Below are 24,527 nucleotides of genomic sequence, written 5' to 3'. Positions count from 1 at the left end.
TACCATGTGTTTCATCTGTTTTTGTCAAAAATATGTTTGTACATATATACATATGTATTAAGCAGATATTTGTGGTTTTCTTTCTTCACTCTTTTAAAGTCAAGATGGCATTTCTTATGTAATAATATTTTTATTGTTTATTTTGAGATCGTAATTTAATTACCTCACTTCTGCCTTCCCTTTCCTCCTTCCAACACTCCTATCAAATTCATGGCCTTTTTTACATTGTTACGGCATATATATATATATACACACACATACACACACACACATACATACATACATATATATATATAGTTGACTACATATAATATTACTTATATGTTCATTTTCAGGGTGACAACTTAGCATCTTTACCATGTGTTCTAGTAACTGTTCCACTGATATGATGAAACATCATGACCAAGGAAACTTCTAAATGAAAGAATTCAATTTGTCTTATTTTTTCATAAGGTCCAAGATAGCAGACAGAGGAAGAACTAAGAACTCACATGTTGATCCACAAACACAAGTTAGAGAGAGAGTATCTGGAATCTCATGATTCTTTTGAAACCTCACAGCCCACCCCCAGTAACACGTTTCCAAGGCTACGTCTCCAAACAATTGCACAAACTGTAGACCAGGTATTAAAATACATGACTCTATGGGAGCTGTGGTGGTCTGAATGAGAATAACCCCCATAGACTCATATATTTGAATGTTTGGTTCCCAGTTGGTAAACTATTTAGGAAAGATTGGTAGGTGCAGCCTTGTTGGAGGAGGTATGTCACTGGGGGTTGACTTTGAGGTTTCAATGGCCCATGACACTCACACACACACACACACACTCACTCTCTCTCTCTCTCTCTCTCTCTCTCTCTCTCTCTCTCTCTCTCTCTCTCTCCCTCCCTCCCTCCCTCCCTCCCTCCCTCCCTCTCCCTCTCCCTCTCCCTCCCCCTCCCCCTCTCCATCTCCATCTGTCTCCTGCCTGCAGACCAGGAGGTAAGTACTCAACTACTCTCCCACACTGTGCCTGTCTGCCTGCCGCCATGCTCCCCACCATGATGATCACAGACTAACCCTTCTAAACTGTTAGTAGGCCTCCAATAAAATGTTTTCTTTCAAAGCTGCCTTGATCATAGTGTCTTCACAGAAACACAGTAATGATAAGACAGGGGCTATTCTCAATTAAACCACCACATTGTTTAATATAACATCAATAATATCAGTAGCTAAGTGTTAGTAAATCTATACTGCCATGTTTAAGTTATAGAATTTTAAGAAACCAGTCATCCCTCAAGGGCATTTTTCATCTATTCTTAGAGTAGGATATTGCATTTCTGTTGTATGTGGAATATTTATATTACATTAGGTAGAATTAACACCATGCTACTGTCTTCATTTGGAAATAAAACATTACATAAAAAAGAAATGGTTGGGTATCAAGTTGGCAAGGGGTGGACTTGTGATGACTAATCTTGGTTGTTAACCTGACTGGATCTGCCTCTATCTGGGAATGTGTGAGCACTTCCAGAAAGATTAACTGAGGGAAGAATAGTCGTCCTGAGAGTGGGCTGCACGTTCTAACTAAAGCACAGATAGTGATCCAGCCCTGGAAAGAAGCACTGCTGCTTGCCTCCCCGCCTTTGCTTCTTGCTATTGGGTTCATCTAACTCTGTTGCTGCAGCCATTCTCTGCGTACATCAGAATCTACCTTCATCAGGCTCAGAATCCTTCAATGCCTTTGATACCAAACTGAAACTGCTGAGGCAGCCAGCTTCATAGACTGACAGCAACCAGGTTCTCTGCCTCTCCAATGTGCACAGAGCCATTATTGGTTATAAATCATTACAGTAAATTCCCTTTGTAACATACATACTTTCTATCAGTTCCATTCCTCTAGAGAATTCTGAATAACAGATGTGAAAGAAGCAAATAAACTTGCCATGTTGGCTTTTGATATTAGAAAAGATTTAAATGAACAGCAAATACTAACTGGTCTGTATCATAATATCTATGAATTTTCATTTTTTTTTACTTACCTAAGCCAGAATGAACTCTCTTTATATTTATTCTGCTTGTGTGTTTCTACTCCAAAGTTGTAACAGAGTATATGAAGATATTCAATCTGTAATATAAAACATTAATTAATTTCTTCAAGTTAATATATATTAATAAATTTATTTTATAATTTATAAAGTGTGTGTGTGTGTGTCTGGAGTCTTAAAACAGCCAGGAGCGATGGCACACACCTTTCACCTCAGCACTCAGGAGGCAAATGCAAACAGATCTCTATGAATTTGAGGCCCACCTGGTTTCCATGAGTTCCAGGCAAGCCAAATCTACATAAATAACCATCATTATCAAAAATTCTCAATTTATATAAAAGAGGGATAGAAAGCATTCAAGTTTGGATTTTAGTTATATGTGGAAAACATTACAACCAGTGGAAAAAAAACTGTCCTAAAAGCAATTTACAGATTCAGCTTAATTCTACCAAAAGCCCAACACAATTCTTCACAGAAATTTTTAAAGTAATCCTAAATTTCCTATAGAAGCATAAAAATAACCAGGATAGTCAAAACAATCTGGAACAATCAAAGAACTGCTAGAATCATCATCATTCATGGTTTAAGTTATACTACAGAGTAACGGTAATTTAGAAACAGTATGGTACTGACCTAAAAACAGCCACATTGATCAGTGGAATAGAATTAAGGACCTGGATACAAGTCCATGCATACACAGCCACCTGATTTTTGACAGAGGCCAAAGACACACACTGCAGAAAAGACAACACATTAAACAAATGGTTCTGGTCAAACTAAATAGTTATGTGTAGAAGAATCAAAGTAGATCCTTATCTCTCAAACTGAATAAAACTCAATTCTAAAATGGATCAAAGGGCTGGAGAGATGGCTCGGCGGTTAAGAGCATTGCGTGCTCTTCTAAAGGACCCGAGTTCGATTCCCAGCAACCCCATGGTGGCTCACAGCTATCTGTAGTGAGGTCTGGCGCCCTCTTCTGGCCTGCAGGCATATATGTAAACAGAATATTGTATCCATAATAAATACATATTTTAAAAAAATAAAATAAAATAAAATGGATCAAATACTTCAATATAAGATCTAATATCCTAAACCTGATAGAAGAGAAAGTAGGAAATGTTTCAGTTTATACACACAGAAAAGGACTTTCTCAACAAGACCCTGATAGCACAGGTACTGAAACCAACAACTGACAAACGAAACCTCATGAAACCAAAACCCTTCTGTATAGCAAAGGATGTCATCATTTTAATTAAGAGGTAGTCTTCATTTACCAATCACACATCCAAGAGTGTTAGTGTCTAAAATATATAAAGAATTAAAAAGAAAAAAATTTAAGATCCAATAAAAAATTGGGTCAAAGAACTAACAGAAAATTCTCAAAAGATGAAATGGTAAATGGCTTAGAAATAGCAGAGAAATGCAAATCAAAACTACTTTCAGATTTCATCTCATCCCAGTCAAAATGGCTAAGATTTAAAAAAAATAAATAAATGCTGGTGTGGATATGAGGAAAAAGATTACAAGAATGGTGGGTGTCCAAACAGGTTGCAGCTGCTGTAGAAATCAGTATCATAGTTGTTCAAAATGCTAGAAATTGATCTATCATATCATCCAGCTATACTACTCTTGGACATAAACCTAAACGACTCTATATCCTATTATAGAGATACTTGCTCATATATGTGCATTGCTTTCTATTCATAATAGCCAGGAAAGGGAAAACAGCCTTGATATCTATGAACTGGTGAGTGGAAAATGAAAATGTGATGTGGATAACAAAAAATGTTACACATTTACACAATGGAATATGACTCGGTTGTTAAGAAAAATAAAATTATATAACTTGCAGTTAAATGGCTGGAGCTGGAAACCATCATCTTGGGTGAGGTAACCCAGACCAAGGGAGAAAAACATTGTATGTTTCCTCTCACACATGAATGCCAACTTTGAATATTTAGATATGTGTTTCATTTCGAATACCTATAGAGGTCAAAGAACTAGTAACAGGCCATAGAATTGGGGAGGGCTTTGAAAGGAAGAGAGATAGATTGCAGTTACATGAAGGGGAAGGGGGAATAAGAGAATAGGAAGGGTTAAATGGGGCTGGGGAGGGAAGGACAGGATAGAGGAGGGAATAATTCATTCTAGTGGCCTTTTGAAAAAGTCATATGGAAACCAACTACTATAGAAGATTCCATACACACACACACACACACACACACACACACACACACACACACACACACAAATTTAAAAGTTTAAATACCCTTTAATGGTGAGACAATGCCCCTAATAAGACACCATAGGCTACAAATTAAAAAACCCTTCTTTTGGACTTGTTGTCCAAACGGATACCATAGACCACCAAATATTATGGGCTATTGCCATTACTCTTGGTTACCCTCCAGAACTTGATGGTAAGGCCCTAGATCCTATTGCTAAAGACAGCACATACTCGAATCAAAGTACATGGAGAAATAAGCTGGTACTGACCTGGAAGATTAAAAGGCCAGCTCTCATAATACTGGAAGGATATGAATACTATTAGGGGAAAATGTCATCATCAATCTTACCTGACTGTGAACCCTGCAAACTACAGTAACAACTGTCCTGCAAAATAAGTCAATTGGTGCAATAGTGGATCAGCTGTTATGGGCATAACCTTTTGATTGGATCTAAGGCCAACTCCATAATAATAAATTCATGCCTGGCACTCTTATCAGTATCTTTTTTATTTTTATTTTTAAAACAATCTTATTTTACATATCAATCCCAGTTCCCTCTCCCTCTCACCCTCCCACCCTCCCCCACATTCTCCCCTCACCTTCCCCCATTCACTCCACAGAGAGGGTGAGGCCTCCCATATGGAGTCAACAAAGTCTGTCACATCACCTGAGGCAGGACCAAGGCCCTCCCCACTGTAGCAAGGCTGAGCAAGGCATCCCTCCATAAGGAATGGGCTCCAAAAAGCCAGTTCATGCACTAGGGATAAATACTGGTTCCACTGCTAGTGGCCCCACAGACTGCCCAAGTCACACAACTATCACCCACATTTAGAGGGCCTAGTTTGGTTCCATGCAGGTTCCTCAGCTGTCAGTCTAGAGTCAGAGAGTTCCCACTTACTCGGGTCAGCTGTGTCTGTGGGTTTCCCCATCATGGTCTTCACCCCATTGCCCATATTATCATTCCTCCCTCTCCTCCTGGACACCAGGTGCTCAACTCAGTGCTTGGCTGTGGATCTCTGTATCTGCTTCCATCAGTTATTGAATGTAGGTTCTATGATGACAACTGGGGGGAGAACTGCTACTATTACATTGCTAAATGGACATGGTATTAAACTGACTCCTAATGACTTACTGTATGCCTATAGATTACTACATTTCTCAACCTTCATTAGAGTGTATTCTTGTAGTGATACTGATTAACACAGAGATCCATAACTGATCAACATGCAGAGAATAAGAAGCAAACTTTGGAGTACTCAGTTCCAAATGGGATATCTATGTTGCACATCTTCCCGAGAGGCTCAGGGGCTTTTATGAAAAAGAAGGATAGGAAAAAAAAGAGGCAATGAATGACTATAACAGGGTAGTCCTAACAGCTGTGTTCTTGTGTCTGGTGAACTCAGTAATTATAACAAAATACACAAGACCTGTACAACTTCAAAACGGACAAAATTCCAAGACTGGAGTGGAGGATGGGATGATCATGAAGTCCTAACACTAGTACGGAGCTATTGGTAAGCACAGCTGCTGATAGAGTACATTTTCTTTAAGGATGTGACCCCTGATAGCTTTACCAGGCTCTAGGACCCCATACCCAAAAGTACTTGGGCAACACAAATTGGACTTGATGGCATTATTTTTCAAGACAAGGTTTCTCTGTGTAGCCCTGGCTGTTCTGAAACTCACTCTGTAGACCAAGCTGTCCTCAAACTCACAGAGAGCCATCTGTCTCTCGCTCCTGAGTGCTGGGATTAAAGGTGTTCTTCACTGTTGCTCAGTTTGATGGGATTTTTTTTTTTGGTTTTTCGAGACAGGGTTTCTCTGTGGTTTTGGAGCCTGTCCTGGAACTAGCTCTTGTAGACCAGGCTGGTCTCGAACTCACAGAGATCCGCCTGCCTCTGCCTCCCGAGTGCTGGGATTAAAGGCGTGCGCCACCACTGCCACGATGATTTTTTAAAGGAAGATACAGGGCTAGAAAGATGGCTCAGTGGTTAAAAATATTGACTGCTCTTCCAAAGGACCCAGATTTGATTTTCAGCACCTACATGGTAGCTAACAACCTCTGTAACTCTAGTCCTAGAGGCTCCAACAGCCTTTTCTGGCTTCTGTGGGCACCAGGCACACATGTGGTGTCCAGATGCGAGCAAAACACCCATACACATAATAATATTTCTGAGACAGGTTCTTACAATGTAGCTCTGGCTGTCATGGAACTCAGTTATGTAGACCAGGCCTCGAACTCAGAGAGATCCACCTGCCTCTGACTCCCAAGTGCTGGGATTAAAGACGTGTACTACTCACTGTGTCTGACTCACATAAAAACACATTTTAAAAAGTTTTAAAGAGAGCCGGGTGGTGGTGGCGCACGCCTTTAATCCCAGCACTCGGGAGGCAGAGGCAGGCGGATCTCTGTGAGTTCGAGACCAGCCTGGTCTACAAGAGCTAGTTCCAGGACAGGCTCCAAAGCCACAGAGAAACCCTGTCTCGAAAAACCAAAAAAAAAAAAGTTTTAAAGACAAAATTGGGTGGGTAGGGAGGTAGGTGTAGGTCTGAAAAGGGTTGGGAGATTAAATATGATGAAAATATATTGCAAGTTTTTCTCAAAAAATTAATTAAAATATTTTAAAAAATAACTCTGATTACTTGCCTAGCAAAATGATAAACAAAAATATTGCTTGGGGTTGTTAGATCCGGCAAAGGTGTTAAAATAGAAAATATACTCAAAGACAAAATGAAATTCTCAAAAATTCTAAATTTTGAAAAATATACAAAACTATGCAGCTATAAGGCTTCTTTGAAAATAGTTTAATGTCTCCATTAAATTTCCTTTACATAAATTACCATTGAGACAAAAGCAGAAGCAAGCATATGAATTAAGCCATAGGAAAATAATGCTATGAGCATTCAACCAATTCATTAATTCAATCAATATATCAGTAGGGATATAGCAATAGGACGTTTTATTGAATTTTGAACTCTCAAAATATTGGGAGATAACCTGTAAAGCTGTTTTATAATTCTAGTAATTTATCTAAATACCCCATGAGTATTTAAAGAAATCACCTACCTAGAGTCTACCCATAAAAAAGGAATTCTTTGTAAGTTTTATCAGAGCAAGACTACAGAAGCAGAGCCCCAATTAAGAATGTAAGATCTGAGGCAAGTTATTCATGAGTAATGTATAAAGCCTTGGCTTTCTTTTTTAAAAAGTTTCAAAAAGTAGAAATTCAATATGCATTACTGAGCATACCAGATCTACTGTATATCTGAATCTAAAATAAATAGTCTTGTTAATCTTGCTAATATGTGTTTGAAAAGAGTCCATTGGTATTTAAATGTATTCTTAACACTGCAGTAAAAACAGTTTAACTCATTACATGCTCCAGTTCCCATAGGTTCACACAAGGCCATCCCAATTATGTAGCTGTAATGCTGTTCTCACCAACTTAACTGCACAGAGAGGCCTACAACAGAACTGGTTCAGAGGAAAATGTCAAACAAAATTCTGATGAACAATTATATATACTAAGCCTTTACCCAATTTCTTCAGTATTTTCTGTTTCTGCCCTCATCATTTTTACAATCTATTTACACTGAAGGCTACTTCTTAGAGGGGAAAAGAACAAAATACTAACCATAACAACAAAACATAAAAGGCTAAAATGCTTTGAAGGCATTTGTAGCATTTTTAATGCAATGACCAAAAATTACCAACACTGCTTCATTGACTCATTCATTTATATATTCAATAACATTTATTTACTAAGCATAATAGGCATTATTCTGTAACTTAAGTACACATCACTGAAAAAATGGACAGAAATTCCTATCTTCATAATAAAACATTTCTAATGTGATGTGAAATAAGAAGATTCATAAAAATATCTGTTTAAAAAATATGTTTCCATGCTCTAAACCTTTGATTCATAGCACTGGAAAAATACAGGGAAGGAAGAAAAAGAAAAAGCAAGTAATAAAGGTTCTTTTAGCCTTACATGGGATGTTAAAATGTATGAACTGAGATTTCGGGGGGGGGCACATCTATGCTAAAGATTGTACAAGGTTAAGCCAAGTTGGGCTGAGGAATGTAGCTCACCTATCATGCACAAGGTCCTGGGCTGGGGCCTGTGCTCTCCATAAACTGGATGCAGTGGTGTTGCAGAACTATTCCCAAACTCAATGGTGGAATATAGCCTACACTTTAATTTAATAAGGATTACTGACAATTTTAACACAAACTAAGGTAGTTATGGGACAAAGGCCAACACTTTTTAGTGTAGAGGTTAGGGTTAATGATCTATGGAAATTCTCACTTATGGAAAATAGTAGATGAAACATAGAAATTAAGACCTTAATAGCCTGTGTTTCCTGGTTAAATAAGTCACCAAAGTACCCAATATATATAAAGAACTCAAGAAACTAGACATCAAATTACCAAATAATCCAATCAAAAAAATGGGGTACAGATATAAACAGAGAATTCTCAACAGAAGAATTTCAAATGGCTGAAAGACACTTAATGAATTGCTCAATATCCTTAGTCATCAGGGACATGCAAAGTAAACTGACTCTGAGATACCATCCTACACCTATCAGAATGGCTAAGATCAAAAACACCAATGATAGCTTATGCTGCAGAGGATGTGGAGTATGGCAGTTGTTCAGAAAAATGGGAATCAATATACCTCAAGTCCCAGCAATACCACTCTTGGGCATATACCGAAAGGATGCAGAAGGACATTAGCTCAACTGTATTCATAGCAGCATTATTTGTAATAGTCAGAACCTGAAAACAACCGAGATGTCCCTCATCCAAAGAATGGATAAAGAAAATGTGGTACATTTACACAATGGAGTACTACTCAGGGGTTAAAAAATATGACATCTTGAAATTTGTATGCAAATAGATGAAATTAGAAAAAAACATTTGAGTGTAGTAACCCATACCCAGATAGACATATATGGTATATACTCACTCATAAGAGGATACTAGCTGTAAAGCAAAAAATGATGAGCCCATAGTCCATGATCCTAGAGAAGCTAAGTAACAAGGTGAACCCTAAGAAAAACATACATAGGTCCACCTGGAAAGGAAAAATAGACAAGATCGCCTGAAAAAAATGGGAGCATGGGGATGGGGGAAGAAGGAAGGGGAGGAAGAGTGTAATGGAAAAATTAAAAATGCTGCAGAATCCCTGGTGGCAACAGGCAGCAGAAATGCTGTAGGTCCCCAAGCGGTGGTAGCGGGCCATGTGGTAGCAGGCAGCGGGCCCTGAGAGCAGCCAGTGCCAGGCAGAGACGGCTGCTGGTCCCCAAGCAATGGCTGGTCCCAGGCAGGGAGACACATGGTGGGCAGGCAAGAGACAGAGACATGAATAGGCACACCATGCAGAGTGAGGTGCGATGTTTATTCATGGGGTTATGGAGGGGAAGAGAAAAGGAGAGAGAGAGAGAGAGAGAGAGAGAGAGAGAGAGAGAGAGAAGGGAGAGAGAGAAGGGAGAGAGAGAAGGGAGAGAGAGAAGGAAGAAGAGAGAGGAGAGAGAAGAGAGACAGAGCTGGGGAAGGGGAGAAGTGGGGAGAGAGGCAGAAGCTGCTTCTCTGAGAGGAAGATGAAAAAAGAGAGAGCTCAGGCTGGAAGCTAAAGATCAGCCTGTCTCAGTGGATGGGGGAGGGAGTGGGCGTGACTTGTCTCTTAACAGAACAATCATTACAAAGAGGGGAGAAGGGGAGGGGGGAGAACTTGAGGGAATGGGATAGTCAAGATGAAAGAAGGACAGAGATGACAGCAAGGAAAGAGATATTTTGATTGAGAGAACCATTATGGGACTAACAAGAAACTTGGCACTAGAGAAATTCCCCTATAAGGATGACCCCAGATAAGACCCTAAGCGATAGAGGAGAGGGTCCCTGAATTGGCCTTGTCCTATAGTCAGATTGATGAATATCTTAAATGTCACCATAGAACCTTCATCCAGCAACTGATGGAAACAGAGGCAGAAACCCGCAACAGAGCACCCAAAGTCCAGTTGAAGAATGGGAGAAATGAGAATATGAGCAAAGAGGTCAAGACCATGATGGGGACACCCACTGAAACAGTTTACCTGAGCTAATGGGAGCTCTGGCCAGACAGAGAAGAAACCAGTATAGGACCAAACTAGACCCTCTGAATGTGGGTGACAGTTGTATGGCTGGGGCAGACTGCAGGGCCACTGGCAGTGGCACCAGGATTTATCCTTACTGCTTGTACTGGCTTTTTGGGAACCCATTCTCTTTTGATGGATACCTTGCTCAGCCTAGAGGGGAGGAAGTGGGAACTGGGATTGGTATGTAAAATGTAAAAAGATAGTTTATTTTCTTTTTTTAAAAAAAAAAAGAAAAAAGAAAAACCTGTCCTTTGTATGTTAATTTAAAAATAAAACATCCCACAATGACATATATAAAAATTCTATAACAAAACCCATTGTCTTGTATGCTAACTTTAAACATTCACTATTTTTAAAAGATAATGAATTATTTCAAATACTACAAACATCAAATGAATACTTAACAGAGTATAAATGACAGTAGACAGAAAGGTAAAACATATTCATTCTGGTTAAGAAGTATAATGACACAAAGAAAGGATTATTTAGTTGGTTAGAATGCCTGCTTTACCTCTTTAGGTCATAATTTATATATATAACAAAGGGTCTCAAGTTCATTGGATAGTCAGAGGTGATCGTAAATTTTTGATCTCCCTGCCCCCACTTCTCTACTGTTGAGACCATAGATATGCAGCGCCATGTCTGGTTTATGTGATGCTAAGATGAAACCCACAACTTTCTGCATGCTAGGCAATCATTCTTAACCGCATAGTTTGTTTTTTAAGAGGATATATTTATTTGCTTGTGAGTATCTATGTGTATGTGTATACACATGTATATGAGGGCGGGCCCACATGTGCACATGGACAGAGACAGAGCAAGGGCATGAGATGTACTCTACTATCACTCTTAATTCATTCCTTTTTGAGGCTAGATCTCTTCAACTAGGTTGAAAGCCAGCAAGCCCCAGCAATTTTCTTTGGAGCTAGGATTACATGCATTTATGAACACATCATACTTTGCCAGCAAACACACTATAGCAAAAATAACACAAAGAAAATAGATATGCAAGTCTACAACATACTGGTCACACAGAAAAGGAATTAATAAAGCTCTAGGAATTTCCAGCCACTGGCCCAGAAATGATGACTTCATACTACTACTTTGCAATGCTAAGATGAGACTATATAGATGGTGGCCCCAATTTAATTAAGATTATCTTATCTACCAACCTTTGTGTTTGATATGAGGCCTTTTATTTTAATTAGATGAATAACTCGTGCAAGTTTCCCCTTCCCTTTCTTGCCTTATCATATCTGTATGTATGTATATATGTGCTGTGGTATATGTATTCATGCACAGGCACACACATGGTGGCCAGAGCCTGGCACTGGGTCTCTTTATCACTTACTTTCCATTTTACTATTTTGATACAGGGTATTGCACTGAACCTGGAGTTCACCAATTTGCTAGGCTAGCTGGGAGTAGTCTCAGATCTGCTTATCTCTAGGGATACACCTGTGTCAACAAACTCATAACACCAAATGTCAGGATTACAAATGTGTGCCCTCAAACCAGGCCTTTACGTTGGTAATGGGAATACAAACTCATGGTCCTCATTTCTATGCAGCAAGCACGTTACCTGCTGAACCATCTCCCTAGGCCAATCATTATTTTTTCTGTCTCACATTCTTAGTGTATTTTTCTCTTGACTTTACTATTATTATTATTATTGGTTTTCCAAGACAGGGTTTCTCTGTGCAACAGCCCTGGCTGTCCTGGAACTCACTCTGTAGACCAGCCTGACCTCAAACTCACAGCCTGTCACTATCTCCCGAGTGTTGAGATTAAAGGCATGCGGCACCACTGCCCAGTGATTTTATTATCTTTTAAACATTAACAGATAATGAATTTTTATATTTTTCAATTATATTAAAGAAATAATAAATTATTCATTTTACACCTTATTGAATTATTATATTTAAAAAATCAAGTGCTGATTGACTAACTTTAAGAAACGTGCCTTGTACTCTTAGTGAGCTTTCTCTAACCCTAAACTATTTCAATAATTGTTTTTTGTAGAATTCTAAGATATAAATGTATTTGTATATATCCAACTTTCTAGATATTTTTCTCTCTGCCTCTAAATAATAAAGCATTGTTTTCTGCTGTGTGGAGGCCCAAAATTTTGAGCCTATTTGCACGTTGACCAAAGGTCAGAGAGTTGGAACTTACCTCTATTCTTTCAAAGTTATTGTGTTTCTACCTAGGTGTTAGAAATCCCACCTAGATTTATAACAGACAGTTCTGCTCTCTTTCTCTCTCTCTCTCTCTCTCTCTCTCTCTCTCTCTCTCTCTCTCTCTCTCTCTCTCTCTCTCTCTCTCAAGGTTATTGTCACCAGGTGTAGCTAATACCTAGACCTTGTATTTCAGGAATAGACAAAAGTCTTAGGATCTAACCAAGTTCCAGTTCCTTTAAGGATATAGCTTTGGATTCCACCCAGGGAGTGGTTTGTCTACAGAATGTTTTGGTCTAGTGTGTGGGCATGACTTGTTTTGTTCTAGCAATAGAACCTTTACAGACACAGCCCACGACCTTCAATTGGTCTCTTCATTTTCTTATATCTTGTTAATGCATCTTTTTGTCTTACTCCTACCTTTTGGGGACAGGGGCATTTTAAGCAATTGGAAATTAAATGCGGGTGATTTCAGTACTCACTGGAACTCCCTCCTGGTACTATCGTATATGTTTCTGTTTTTTTTAAAAATTTTAAGTGTGTCTTTGTATTCTTTACTATATTTAAATCCTCACACCCCTATCCTGGCAAGGGGTATTTTTGTAGAAGCTGGTTCTTGACACTGCTGCAAATCCCTTTCAATGAGACACAGGAAGGATGTCTCAGGCAAAGAAAAAGAATAGGTTGAATTCATTAATTAATATTAATTGAACTGTTAGTTTTATTAACTCATCTCCAACCTTTATCCTATCATTTCCTCTCATTGTAGATTTCCTACATTGTATTTTCAGGTCCTTTAGCTAAGCTGTAAGCCCACCAAAAACTACACACTCTAAATAATTGCACTAACCTTTAGAATTAAAAGTACAACTCTACTAATACAGTTCTATCACTATAGAACTCCCAAATAAAACACAAACTCAATTCTGAACTTATAGCCATTTATTAGTAACTTTATCCTGACAAAGTCCTAACTACTCTGTTACATATCATGCTGGGTACTCTAATTTGGTCCTCTCCTTGTTTTGTTTCCCTTTACCACATCTAACACTGCACAAGTTAGTTCTCCTTGCCCTAGTACTACTTATCTCCTTTCATGGTGTTGGACATACAACTCAATATCCACTTACTTTACAAAGAATATTAAAAACAACTTTCTGTGTTCTAGTAGTTTATAATCTGAAAGACAGCAACAGGGTCAAAAGGGACAGTAAAACCCATGCAAATGTAAACAATCCAAGAGACTATGCAATTATTAATATTAACAAGAGGGCTAGAGATATCACTCATTTACTAGAGTGCTTGCATACCACACACAAAGCCCTGGGTTCAGTCCCCAATACTACATAACTGGACTTAAATACACATACCAGATCCCAGGAGGTAGAGATAGGAGAACCAGAAGTTCAAGGCAACTCTGGACTAAAACAGACATTATCTCAAAAACCACAAAAATAATAGCAAAAGTTCAGAAAAGTTGCTGGATAGTAAACAAATATTGAAAGACATCTACATCCTTTTATCTTTCAGTTTATTGATTAAAGTGTATGCTAGATGAGTGTTCTCCAGCTGAGCTTTATTCCCAATTCCCTTTTACTTTTTATTTTGAGACAGTATCTCACTAAGTTTCCATAGTTGGCCTTGAACTTGTAATCCTTCTGCCTCAGTCCCCTAAATAGCTAGGATTATAGGCCTGTAACACGAGGTCCAATTTAAATTTTTTAAAAAATTTAAAAAAATCTTTAAGGGTTCTAAAAACCTTTAAGGGTAAACTCAAAGCATTTCCACTAATAGCAAGAATAGGCGGGTGCCCACTGAATCTACTCTTACTTGATATAATGCTTGGTGCACTAACTAGAGCATTAAGACAGGACAAAGAAATAAAAGAGAAAGAAATAAGAAAGGAAGAGGTCAAACTGTTTTTATTTGCAGATGAGATGATTCTATACCTAAGAGACTCTAGACACCACCAGAAAAATCCTATAACTGATAAGTACTTTCAGCAAAGCGACAAGATACAAAAATCAGTAGCCTTCCTATACAAAAATAGCTAATATGCTGAGAAAGAAATCAGGAAAATAGCCTTACAATTGCTTCAAAAATAAAGTAAAATGGTACCTTATAGTAAACTTCAACGAGGACTGAAAGACCTCTACAGTAACTTTAAAACACTAAAGAAAGAAATTGAAGAAGATAACAAAAATGGAAACATTCCCCAGGCTAATAAATCAGAAGAATTGATATTGTGAAAATGGCTATACTACCAAAGGTGATATACAGATTCAATGCAATCCCAACATCAAGATTCCATTCCTATTCACAGAATAGACTCCAATTTCATTTCATTTCAAAGAAATAGAAAGGGGAATCTTAGAATTCATATTTGAAATACAATAAACCTAGGACACCTAAAGTCTCCCCACACAAAAGAATAATACCAGAGCTATCAACATAGCTGATCAAAATTAGCAGAAGCAACACTGTATGCAACCCAATAGGAAAACATGAACATAGTGTCTCTTCTCTGATTACACGACACCAAATTCAAGATCAAGTCACAGACTAAAAGTTGTCAAGGTCATTAATGTCAAAGCAAGATGAAGAATTATTCCAGAGAGGAGTAGCCTAGAGACTATAATCATAGATTAAATCTTTTTTCTATATAGGGCATAGCTGGAAAAGTTGAATCTGAACTCTCAGGATAAAAGATATGTGAGTTGTTTATACTATTTTTGTAACTTTTGTTAATATAAAATATTAAAACTTAACCGAGTACCTGGTATATTATATGCAATGTACAAATATATAAATTCAGTTCTACATTAAAGAAAATATTTAAGGGAAATTAACAATCTCACAGGTACAATTTATATAACCTTTAACACATTCTCCCTAACATCCAACTATATCTCTGTCATTAATCCCTCCGAAAGAGTAAAGCCTGAAGCAGGCATAAACAACGAAGGAAAAGCTGCTCAGTGGGAGAAAGCAGGGCGAGAAAGAAAAAAGAAGAAAAGCAAAAGGCTATATTTGGAAATTTTGATGAGCTCCAGTAAAGAAAGCAGTCTTTATCCTATTGAATCTCTCATAGCTCCAAATCCTGGTGGAGAAAAATACTAGGACAGTGACACCATTAACTACATTCAACCTCATCAGCAGGGAAATAAACCCTCATTTTTCTTCTTTGATTATATAGTACAAAATGTTATCAAAATGATTTGACAATAAAAGGATAAGCAAAGAAATCTATGAACTGGTGTCACCTTTTGAAATGCCCTTTCTCATAAAGAACAAGGGAAGCAAATTGTTTTAAAGATCAGCTAAAAACGTAGAAATGATCTCAAACAGAGTCTCCAAAAGGTTCCAGGCAGCAGTGATAACTCTTTGTGGACTTGATACAGCATATTTCCAAACTGTCGGAGAATCAGGGCAGAACATTCGCTCACCATTTCAGGCAGCCTCATCAGCATATCTTTACAACGTAATGCGCACAGAGATGCTTTCCTGAAATCCCCTTGAGCAACAGCCTAAGAAAGAGGACATCAACAATTGGTTAAATGGAAAGATAATTGTCTCACACTGAAGTTGAGAATATTGCTCAGTGATAGAACACTTCTAATATGGTCTAGGTTTAATTAACTAAAACAGAAGAAAGAGAAGGGGTGGGGAAAAGAGAGGAAGGGAGCAGGAAAGAAGAGAAGAACATTTTTGACAAGCAAAACTTCCATCAGTGTCAAGAATTCAGAGAAAAGTTACATTTTCCTATACAGCATATAGCAATGATAAAGAAACTTCTCTGAAATCATATTCTGACAAATCAATAAAGTATTATACATTATCCTAATGGATCAAGATTCTTAGATTTAGAAGAGCTCTAAGGTTGGATTTGAACTGTTGCTCAACAATAGATTATACCTATTGTTACACAAGGATTAAATGCGAGTGATCATTATACAATAGACAACAATACAATCAATCTAAATACAGTAAATTACACAAAATGGATCCAGAATAAATTTATACTGCTAATTGGACCCTCTTTGCTGATCAGCAGATAAGAATGTTATAGCTATCAATACTAAGTGACAGTCAGTCAAAATTAATTTTTCTTTTTTGATATACTTAATACGTTTCCCACAAAGGTTGAACATTGTGTGATTTCTGGTCTTCCATAACAGGACATATCCTCCGACCTATCCTACCCCTCCCCAAGATTGACTTCTTGCCTGAGGTACATTTTTATCCTGTAATTTTTACAATTTAAAAAGCATGTTTTACGTTCCTTTCCTTCTGAGAAAAATTCACAATCTTTTCCTTCAATCCCAGGGCATCATGCATTCTGGGCAAGTGTTCTACCACTGAGCTATACCGCCAGCTTCACCACAGTCTTAATTATCACATATTGTCATCTACTCATATTTTTTGTTGTACTATGTAATTTCCACCTTTAAAGCATTACCCTGCTGCAATGTATCTGTCTATGAATTTGTATTCTCCGCAAAGCTTAAGTTTTCATAAGGCAGGTACTACATATTAAACTTACTGATTGATTTTTATCACTAGGGCACAGAGCAGCAATTCACATAGTAACCACCAATTAACTGTTCATCACTCTACATTTGCATCTGATCACATTAATTTTCCTTTTCTAATTTACATTTTATTGTTAGTGTATGTGTACTGGGGGAATGTGAGTGAGCATATGTGTATATTATTACTGTATGTGTAATGGGGGTATGTGAGTGAGCATATGTGTATATTATTAGTATTTTTGTAATGGGGGTATGTGAGTGAGCATATGTGTATATTATTAGTATATATGTAATGGGGGTATGTGAGTGAGCATATGTATATATTATTAGTATATATGTAATGGGGTATGTGAGTGAGCATAAGTGTATATAATTACTGTATATGTAATGAGGTATGTGAGTGAGCATATGTGTATATTATTACTGTATATGTAATGGGGGTATGTGAGTGAGCATATGTGTATATTATTAGTATATATGTAATGGGGGTATGTGAGTGAGCATATGTATATATTATTAGTATATATGTAATGGGGTATGTGAGTGAGCATAAGTGTATATTATTACTGTATATGTAATGGGGGTATGTGAGTGAGCATATGTGTATATTATTACTGTATATGTAATGGGGGCATGTGAGTGAGCATATGTGTATATTATTAGTATATATTAATGGGGGTATGTGAGTGAGCATATGTGTATATTATTAGTATATATGTAATGGGGGTATGTGAGTGAGCATATGTGTATATTATTAGTATATATGTAATGGGGTATGTGAGTGAGCATATGTGTATATTATTAGTATATATGTAATGGGGGTATGTGAGTGAGCATATGTGTATATTATGACTGTATATGTAATGGGGGAATGTGAGTGAGCATATATGTTTGTTATTAGTATATATGTAATGGGGGTATGTGAGTGAGCATATGTGTATATTATTAGTATATATGTAATGGGGGTATGTGAGTGAGCATATGTGTATATTATGACTGTATATGTAATGGGGGTATGTGAGTGAGCATATGTGTATATTATTAGTATATATGTAATGGGGGTATGTGAGTGTGCATATGTGTATATTATTAGTATATATGTAATAAGGTATGTGAGTGAGCATATGTGTATATTATAGGTATATATGTAATGGGGGTATGTGAGTGAGCATATGTGTATATTATTAGTATATATGTAATGGGGGTATGTTAGTGAGCATATGTGTATATTATGACTGTATATGTAATGGGGGTATGTGAGTGAGCATATGTGTATATTATTAGTATATATGTAATGGTGGTATGTGAGTGAGCATATTGTATATTATTAGTATATATGTAATGGGGGTATGTGAGTGAGCATATGTGTATATTATTAGTATATATGTAATGGGGGTATGTGAGTGAGCATATGTGTATATTATGACTGTATATGTAGTGGGGTACATGAGTGAGCATATGTGTATATTATTAGTATATGTAATGGGGGTATGTGAGTGAGCATATGTGTATATTATTAGTATATATGTAATGGGGGTATGTGAATGAGCATATGTGTATATTATTACTGTATATGTAATGGGGTATGTGAGTGAGCATGTGTGTATATAATTACTGTATATGTAATGGGGTATGTGAGTGAGCATATGTGTATATTATTACTGTATATGTAGTGGGGGTACGTGAGTGAGCATATGTGTATATTATTAGTATATATGTAATGGGGTATGTGAGTGAGCATATGTGTATATTATGACTGTATATGTAATGGGGGTATGTGAGTGAGCATATGCGTATATTATTACTGTATATGTAATGGGGTATGTGAGTGAGCATATGTGTATATTATTAGTATATATGTAATGGGGGTATGTGAGTGAGCATATGTGTATATTATTAGTATATATGTAATGGGGGTATGTGAGTGAGCATATGTGTATATTATTAGTATATATGTAATGGGGGTATGTGAGTGAGCATATGTGTATATTATGACTGTATATGTAGTGGGGTACGTGAGTGAGCATATGTGTATATTATTAGTATATATGTAATGGGGAGTATGTGAGTGAGCATATGTGTTTGTTATTACTGTATATGTAATGGGGGTATGTCAGTGAGCATATGTGTATATTATTACTGTATATGTAATGGGGTATGTGAGTGAGCATATGTGTATATTATGACTGTATATGTAATGGGGTATGTGAGTGAGCATATGTGTATATTATTAGTATATATGTAATGGTGGTATATGAGTGAGCATATGTGTATATTATTAGTATATATTTAATGGGGTGATGTGAGTGAGCATATGTGTATATTATTAGTATATATGTAATGGGGGTATGTGAGTGAGCATATGTGTATATTATGACTGTATATGTAGTGGGGTACGTGAGTGAGCATATGTGTATATTATTAGTATATGTAATGGGGGTATGTGAGTGAGCATATGTGTATATTATTAGTATATATGTAATGGGGGTATGTGAATGAGCATATGTGTATATTATTACTGTATATGTAATGGGTTATGTGAGTGAGCATGTGTGTATATAATTACTGTATATGTAATGGGGTATGTGAGTGAGCATATGTGTATATTATTACTGTATATGTAATGCGGTATGTGAGTGAGCATATGTGTATATTATTAGTATATATGTAATGGGGGCATGTGAGTGAGCATATGTGTATATTATTAGTATATATGTAATGGGGGTATGTGAGTGAGCATATGTGTATATTATTAGTATATATGTAATGGGGGTATGTGAGTGAGCATATGTGTATATTATTAGTATATATGTAATGGGGTATGTGAGTGAGCATATGTGTATATTATTAGTATATATGTAATGGGGGTATGTGAGTGAGCATATGTGTATATTATTAGTATATATGTAATGGGGGTATGTGAGTGAGCATATGTGTATATTATGACTGTATATGTAATGGGGGAATGTGAGTGAGCATATGTGTATATTATTACTGTATGTGTAATGGGGGTATGTGAGTGAGCATATGTGTATATTATTAGTATTTTTGTAATGGGGGTATGTGAGTGAGCATATGTGTATATTATTAGTATATATGTAATGGGGGTATGTGAGTGAGCATATGTATATATTATTAGTATATATGTAATGGGGTATGTGAGTGAGCATAAGTGTATATAATTACTGTATATGTAATGAGGTATGTGAGTGAGCATATGTGTATATTATTACTGTATATGTAATGGGGGTATGTGAGTGAGCATATGTGTATATTATTAGTATATATGTAATGGGGGTATGTGAGTGAGCATATGTATATATTATTAGTATATATGTAATGGGGTATGTGAGTGAGCATAAGTGTATATTATTACTGTATATGTAATGGGGGTATGTGAGTGAGCATATGTGTATATTATTACTGTATATGTAATGGGGGCATGTGAGTGAGCATATGTGTATATTATTAGTATATATTAATGGGGGTATGTGAGTGAGCATATGTGTATATTATTAGTATATATGTAATGGGGGTATGTGAGTGAGCATATGTGTATATTATTAGTATATATGTAATGGGGTATGTGAGTGAGCATATGTGTATATTATTAGTATATATGTAATGGGGGTATGTGAGTGAGCATATGTGTATATTATGACTGTATATGTAATGGGGGAATGTGAGTGAGCATATATGTTTGTTATTAGTATATATGTAATGGGGGTATGTGAGTGAGCATATGTGTATATTATTAGTATATATGTAATGGGGGTATGTGAGTGAGCATATGTGTATATTATGACTGTATATGTAATGGGGGTATGTGAGTGAGCATATGTGTATATTATTAGTATATATGTAATGGGGGTATGTGAGTGTGCATATGTGTATATTATTAGTATATATGTAATAAGGTATGTGAGTGAGCATATGTGTATATTATAGGTATATATGTAATGGGGGTATGTGAGTGAGCATATGTGTATATTATTAGTATATATGTAATGGGGGTATGTTAGTGAGCATATGTGTATATTATGACTGTATATGTAATGGGGGTATGTGAGTGAGCATATGTGTATATTATTAGTATATATGTAATGGTGGTATGTGAGTGAGCATATTGTATATTATTAGTATATATGTAATGGGGGTATGTGAGTGAGCATATGTGTATATTATTAGTATATATGTAATGGGGGTATGTGAGTGAGCATATGTGTATATTATGACTGTATATGTAGTGGGGTACATGAGTGAGCATATGTGTATATTATTAGTATATGTAATGGGGGTATGTGAGTGAGCATATGTGTATATTATTAGTATATATGTAATGGGGGTATGTGAATGAGCATATGTGTATATTATTACTGTATATGTAATGGGGTATGTGAGTGAGCATGTGTGTATATAATTACTGTATATGTAATGGGGTATGTGAGTGAGCATATGTGTATATTATTACTGTATATGTAGTGGGGGTACGTGAGTGAGCATATGTGTATATTATTAGTATATATGTAATGGGGTATGTGAGTGAGCATATGTGTATATTATGACTGTATATGTAATGGGGGTATGTGAGTGAGCATATGCGTATATTATTACTGTATATGTAATGGGGTATGTGAGTGAGCATATGTGTATATTATTAGTATATATGTAATGGGGGTATGTGAGTGAGCATATGTGTATATTATTAGTATATATGTAATGGGGGTATGTGAGTGAGCATATGTGTATATTATTAGTATATATGTAATGGGGGTATGTGAGTGAGCATATGTGTATATTATGACTGTATATGTAGTGGGGTACGTGAGTGAGCATATGTGTATATTATTAGTATATATGTAATGGGGAGTATGTGAGTGAGCATATGTGTTTGTTATTACTGTATATGTAATGGGGGTATGTCAGTGAGCATATGTGTATATTATTACTGTATATGTAATGGGGTATGTGAGTGAGCATATGTGTATATTATGACTGTATATGTAATGGGGTATGTGAGTGAGCATATGTGTATATTATTAGTATATATGTAATGGTGGTATATGAGTGAGCATATGTGTATATTATTAGTATATATTTAATGGGGTGATGTGAGTGAGCATATGTGTATATTATTAGTATATATGTAATGGGGGTATGTGAGTGAGCATATGTGTATATTATGACTGTATATGTAGTGGGGTACGTGAGTGAGCATATGTGTATATTATTAGTATATGTAATGGGGGTATGTGAGTGAGCATATGTGTATATTATTAGTATATATGTAATGGGGGTATGTGAATGAGCATATGTGTATATTATTACTGTATATGTAATGGGTTATGTGAGTGAGCATGTGTGTATATAATTACTGTATATGTAATGGGGTATGTGAGTGAGCATATGTGTATATTATTACTGTATATGTAATGCGGTATGTGAGTGAGCATATGTGTATATTATTAGTATATATGTAATGGGGGCATGTGAGTGAGCATATGTGTATATTATTAGTATATATGTAATGGGGGTATGTGAGTGAGCATATGTGTATATTATTAGTATATATGTAATGGGGGTATGTGAGTGAGCATATGTGTATATTATTAGTATATATGTAATGGGGTATGTGAGTGAGCATATGTGTATATTATTAGTATATATGTAATGGGGGTATGTGAGTGAGCATATGTGTATATTATTAGTATATATGTAATGGGGGTATGTGAGTGAGCATATGTGTATATTATGACTGTATATGTAATGGGGGAATGTGAGTGAGCATATGTGTTTGTTATTAGTATATATGTAATGGGGGTATGTGAGTGAGCATATGTGTATATTATTAGTATATATGTAATGGGGTATGTGAGTGAGCATATGTGTATATTATGACTGTATATGTAATGGGGGTATGTGAGTGAGCATATGTGTATATTATTAGTATATATGTAATGGGGGTATGTGAGTGAGCATATGTGTATATTATGACTGTATATGTAATGGGGGAATGTGAGTGAGCATATGTGTCTGTTATTAGTATATATGTAATGGGGGTATGTGAGTGAGCATATGTGTATATTATTAGTATATATGTAATGGGGGTATGTGAGTGAGCATATGTGTATATTATGACTGTATATGTAGTGGGGGTATGTGAGTGAGCATATGTGTATATTATTACTGTATATGTAGTGGGGGTATGTGAGTGAGCATATGTGTATATTATTACTGTATATGTAATGGGGGTATGTGAGCATATGTGTATATTATTAGTATATATGTAATGGGGGTATGTGAGTGAGCATATGTGTATATTATTACTGTATATGTAATGGGGGTATGTGAGTGAGCATATGTGTATATTATTACTGTATATGTAATGGGGGTATGTGAGTGAGCATATGTATATATTATTAGTATATAGGTAATGGGGGTATGTGAGTGAGCATATGTGTATATTATTAGTATATATGTAATGGGGGTATGTGAGTGAGCATATGTGTATATTATTACTGTATATGTAATGGGGGTATGTGAGTGAGCATATGTGTATATTATTACTGTATATGTAATGGGGGTATGTGAGTGAGCATATGTGTATATTATTAGTATATATGTAATGGGGGTATGTGAGTGAGCATATGTGTATATTATGACTGTATATGTAATGGGGGTATGTGAGTGAGCATATGTGTATATTATTACTGTACATGTAATGGGGGTATGTGAGTGAGCATATGTGTATATTATTACTGTATATGTAGTGGGGTATGTGAGTGAGCATATGTGTATATTATTAGTATATATGTAATGGGGGTATGTGAGTGAGCATATGTGTATATTATTAGTATATATGTAAAGGGGGTATGTGAGTGAGCATATGTGTATATTATTAGTATATATGTAATGGGGTATGTGAGTGAGCATATGTGTATATTATTAGTATATATGTAATGGGGGTATGTGAGTGAGCATATGTGTATATTATTAGTATATATGTAATGGGGTATGTGAGTGAGCATATGTGTATATTATTACTGTATATGTAATGGGGTATGTGAGTGAGCATATGTGTATATTATTACTGTATATGTAATGGGGGTATGTGAGTGAGCATATGTGTATATTATAGGTATATATGTGATGTGGGAGTGTCATATATCAATCTGTTGATTTCATTGGTTAAGCAATAAAGAAACTGTCAGGCCCATTGGATAGGCCCACCCTTAGGTGGGTGGAGTAAACAGAACAGAATGCCGGGAGGAAGAGGAAGTGAGCTCAGACTCCACAGCTCTCCAGTCCGGAGCAGATGCAGGAGAGACGCCATGCTACCTGCTCCAGGGAAGATGCACACCATGCCCCAGCTCCGACCCAGGATGGACTTAGGCTAGAATCTTCCCGGTAAGCGCACCT

At 36.4% G+C, this 24,527-nt stretch overlaps 1 protein-coding gene across 1 annotated transcript in view; it reads right to left on the bottom strand.

Annotated features, from left to right (window-relative positions):
- Tex11 (testis expressed 11) overlaps nt 1-24,527 on the bottom strand; it is a 277,507-nt gene that overhangs the window by 215,453 nt on the left and 37,527 nt on the right. The window contains exons 7-8 of the mRNA XM_075957716.1: nt 16,023-16,103; nt 2,022-2,107 (exon numbers count right to left, since the gene is read on the bottom strand). Of these exons, the coding sequence (XP_075813831.1) occupies nt 2,022-2,107; nt 16,023-16,103 (167 nt within the window). The remainder of the gene's footprint in view (nt 1-2,021; nt 2,108-16,022; nt 16,104-24,527) is intronic.

Source organism: Microtus pennsylvanicus, chromosome X, assembly GCF_037038515.1.
Source record: "Microtus pennsylvanicus isolate mMicPen1 chromosome X, mMicPen1.hap1, whole genome shotgun sequence".
Classification (NCBI taxonomy): Eukaryota; Metazoa; Chordata; class Mammalia; order Rodentia; family Cricetidae; genus Microtus; species Microtus pennsylvanicus.
Note: the sequence above shows the minus strand (reverse complement) of the source record. Positions and strands in the feature narration are given on the sequence as shown.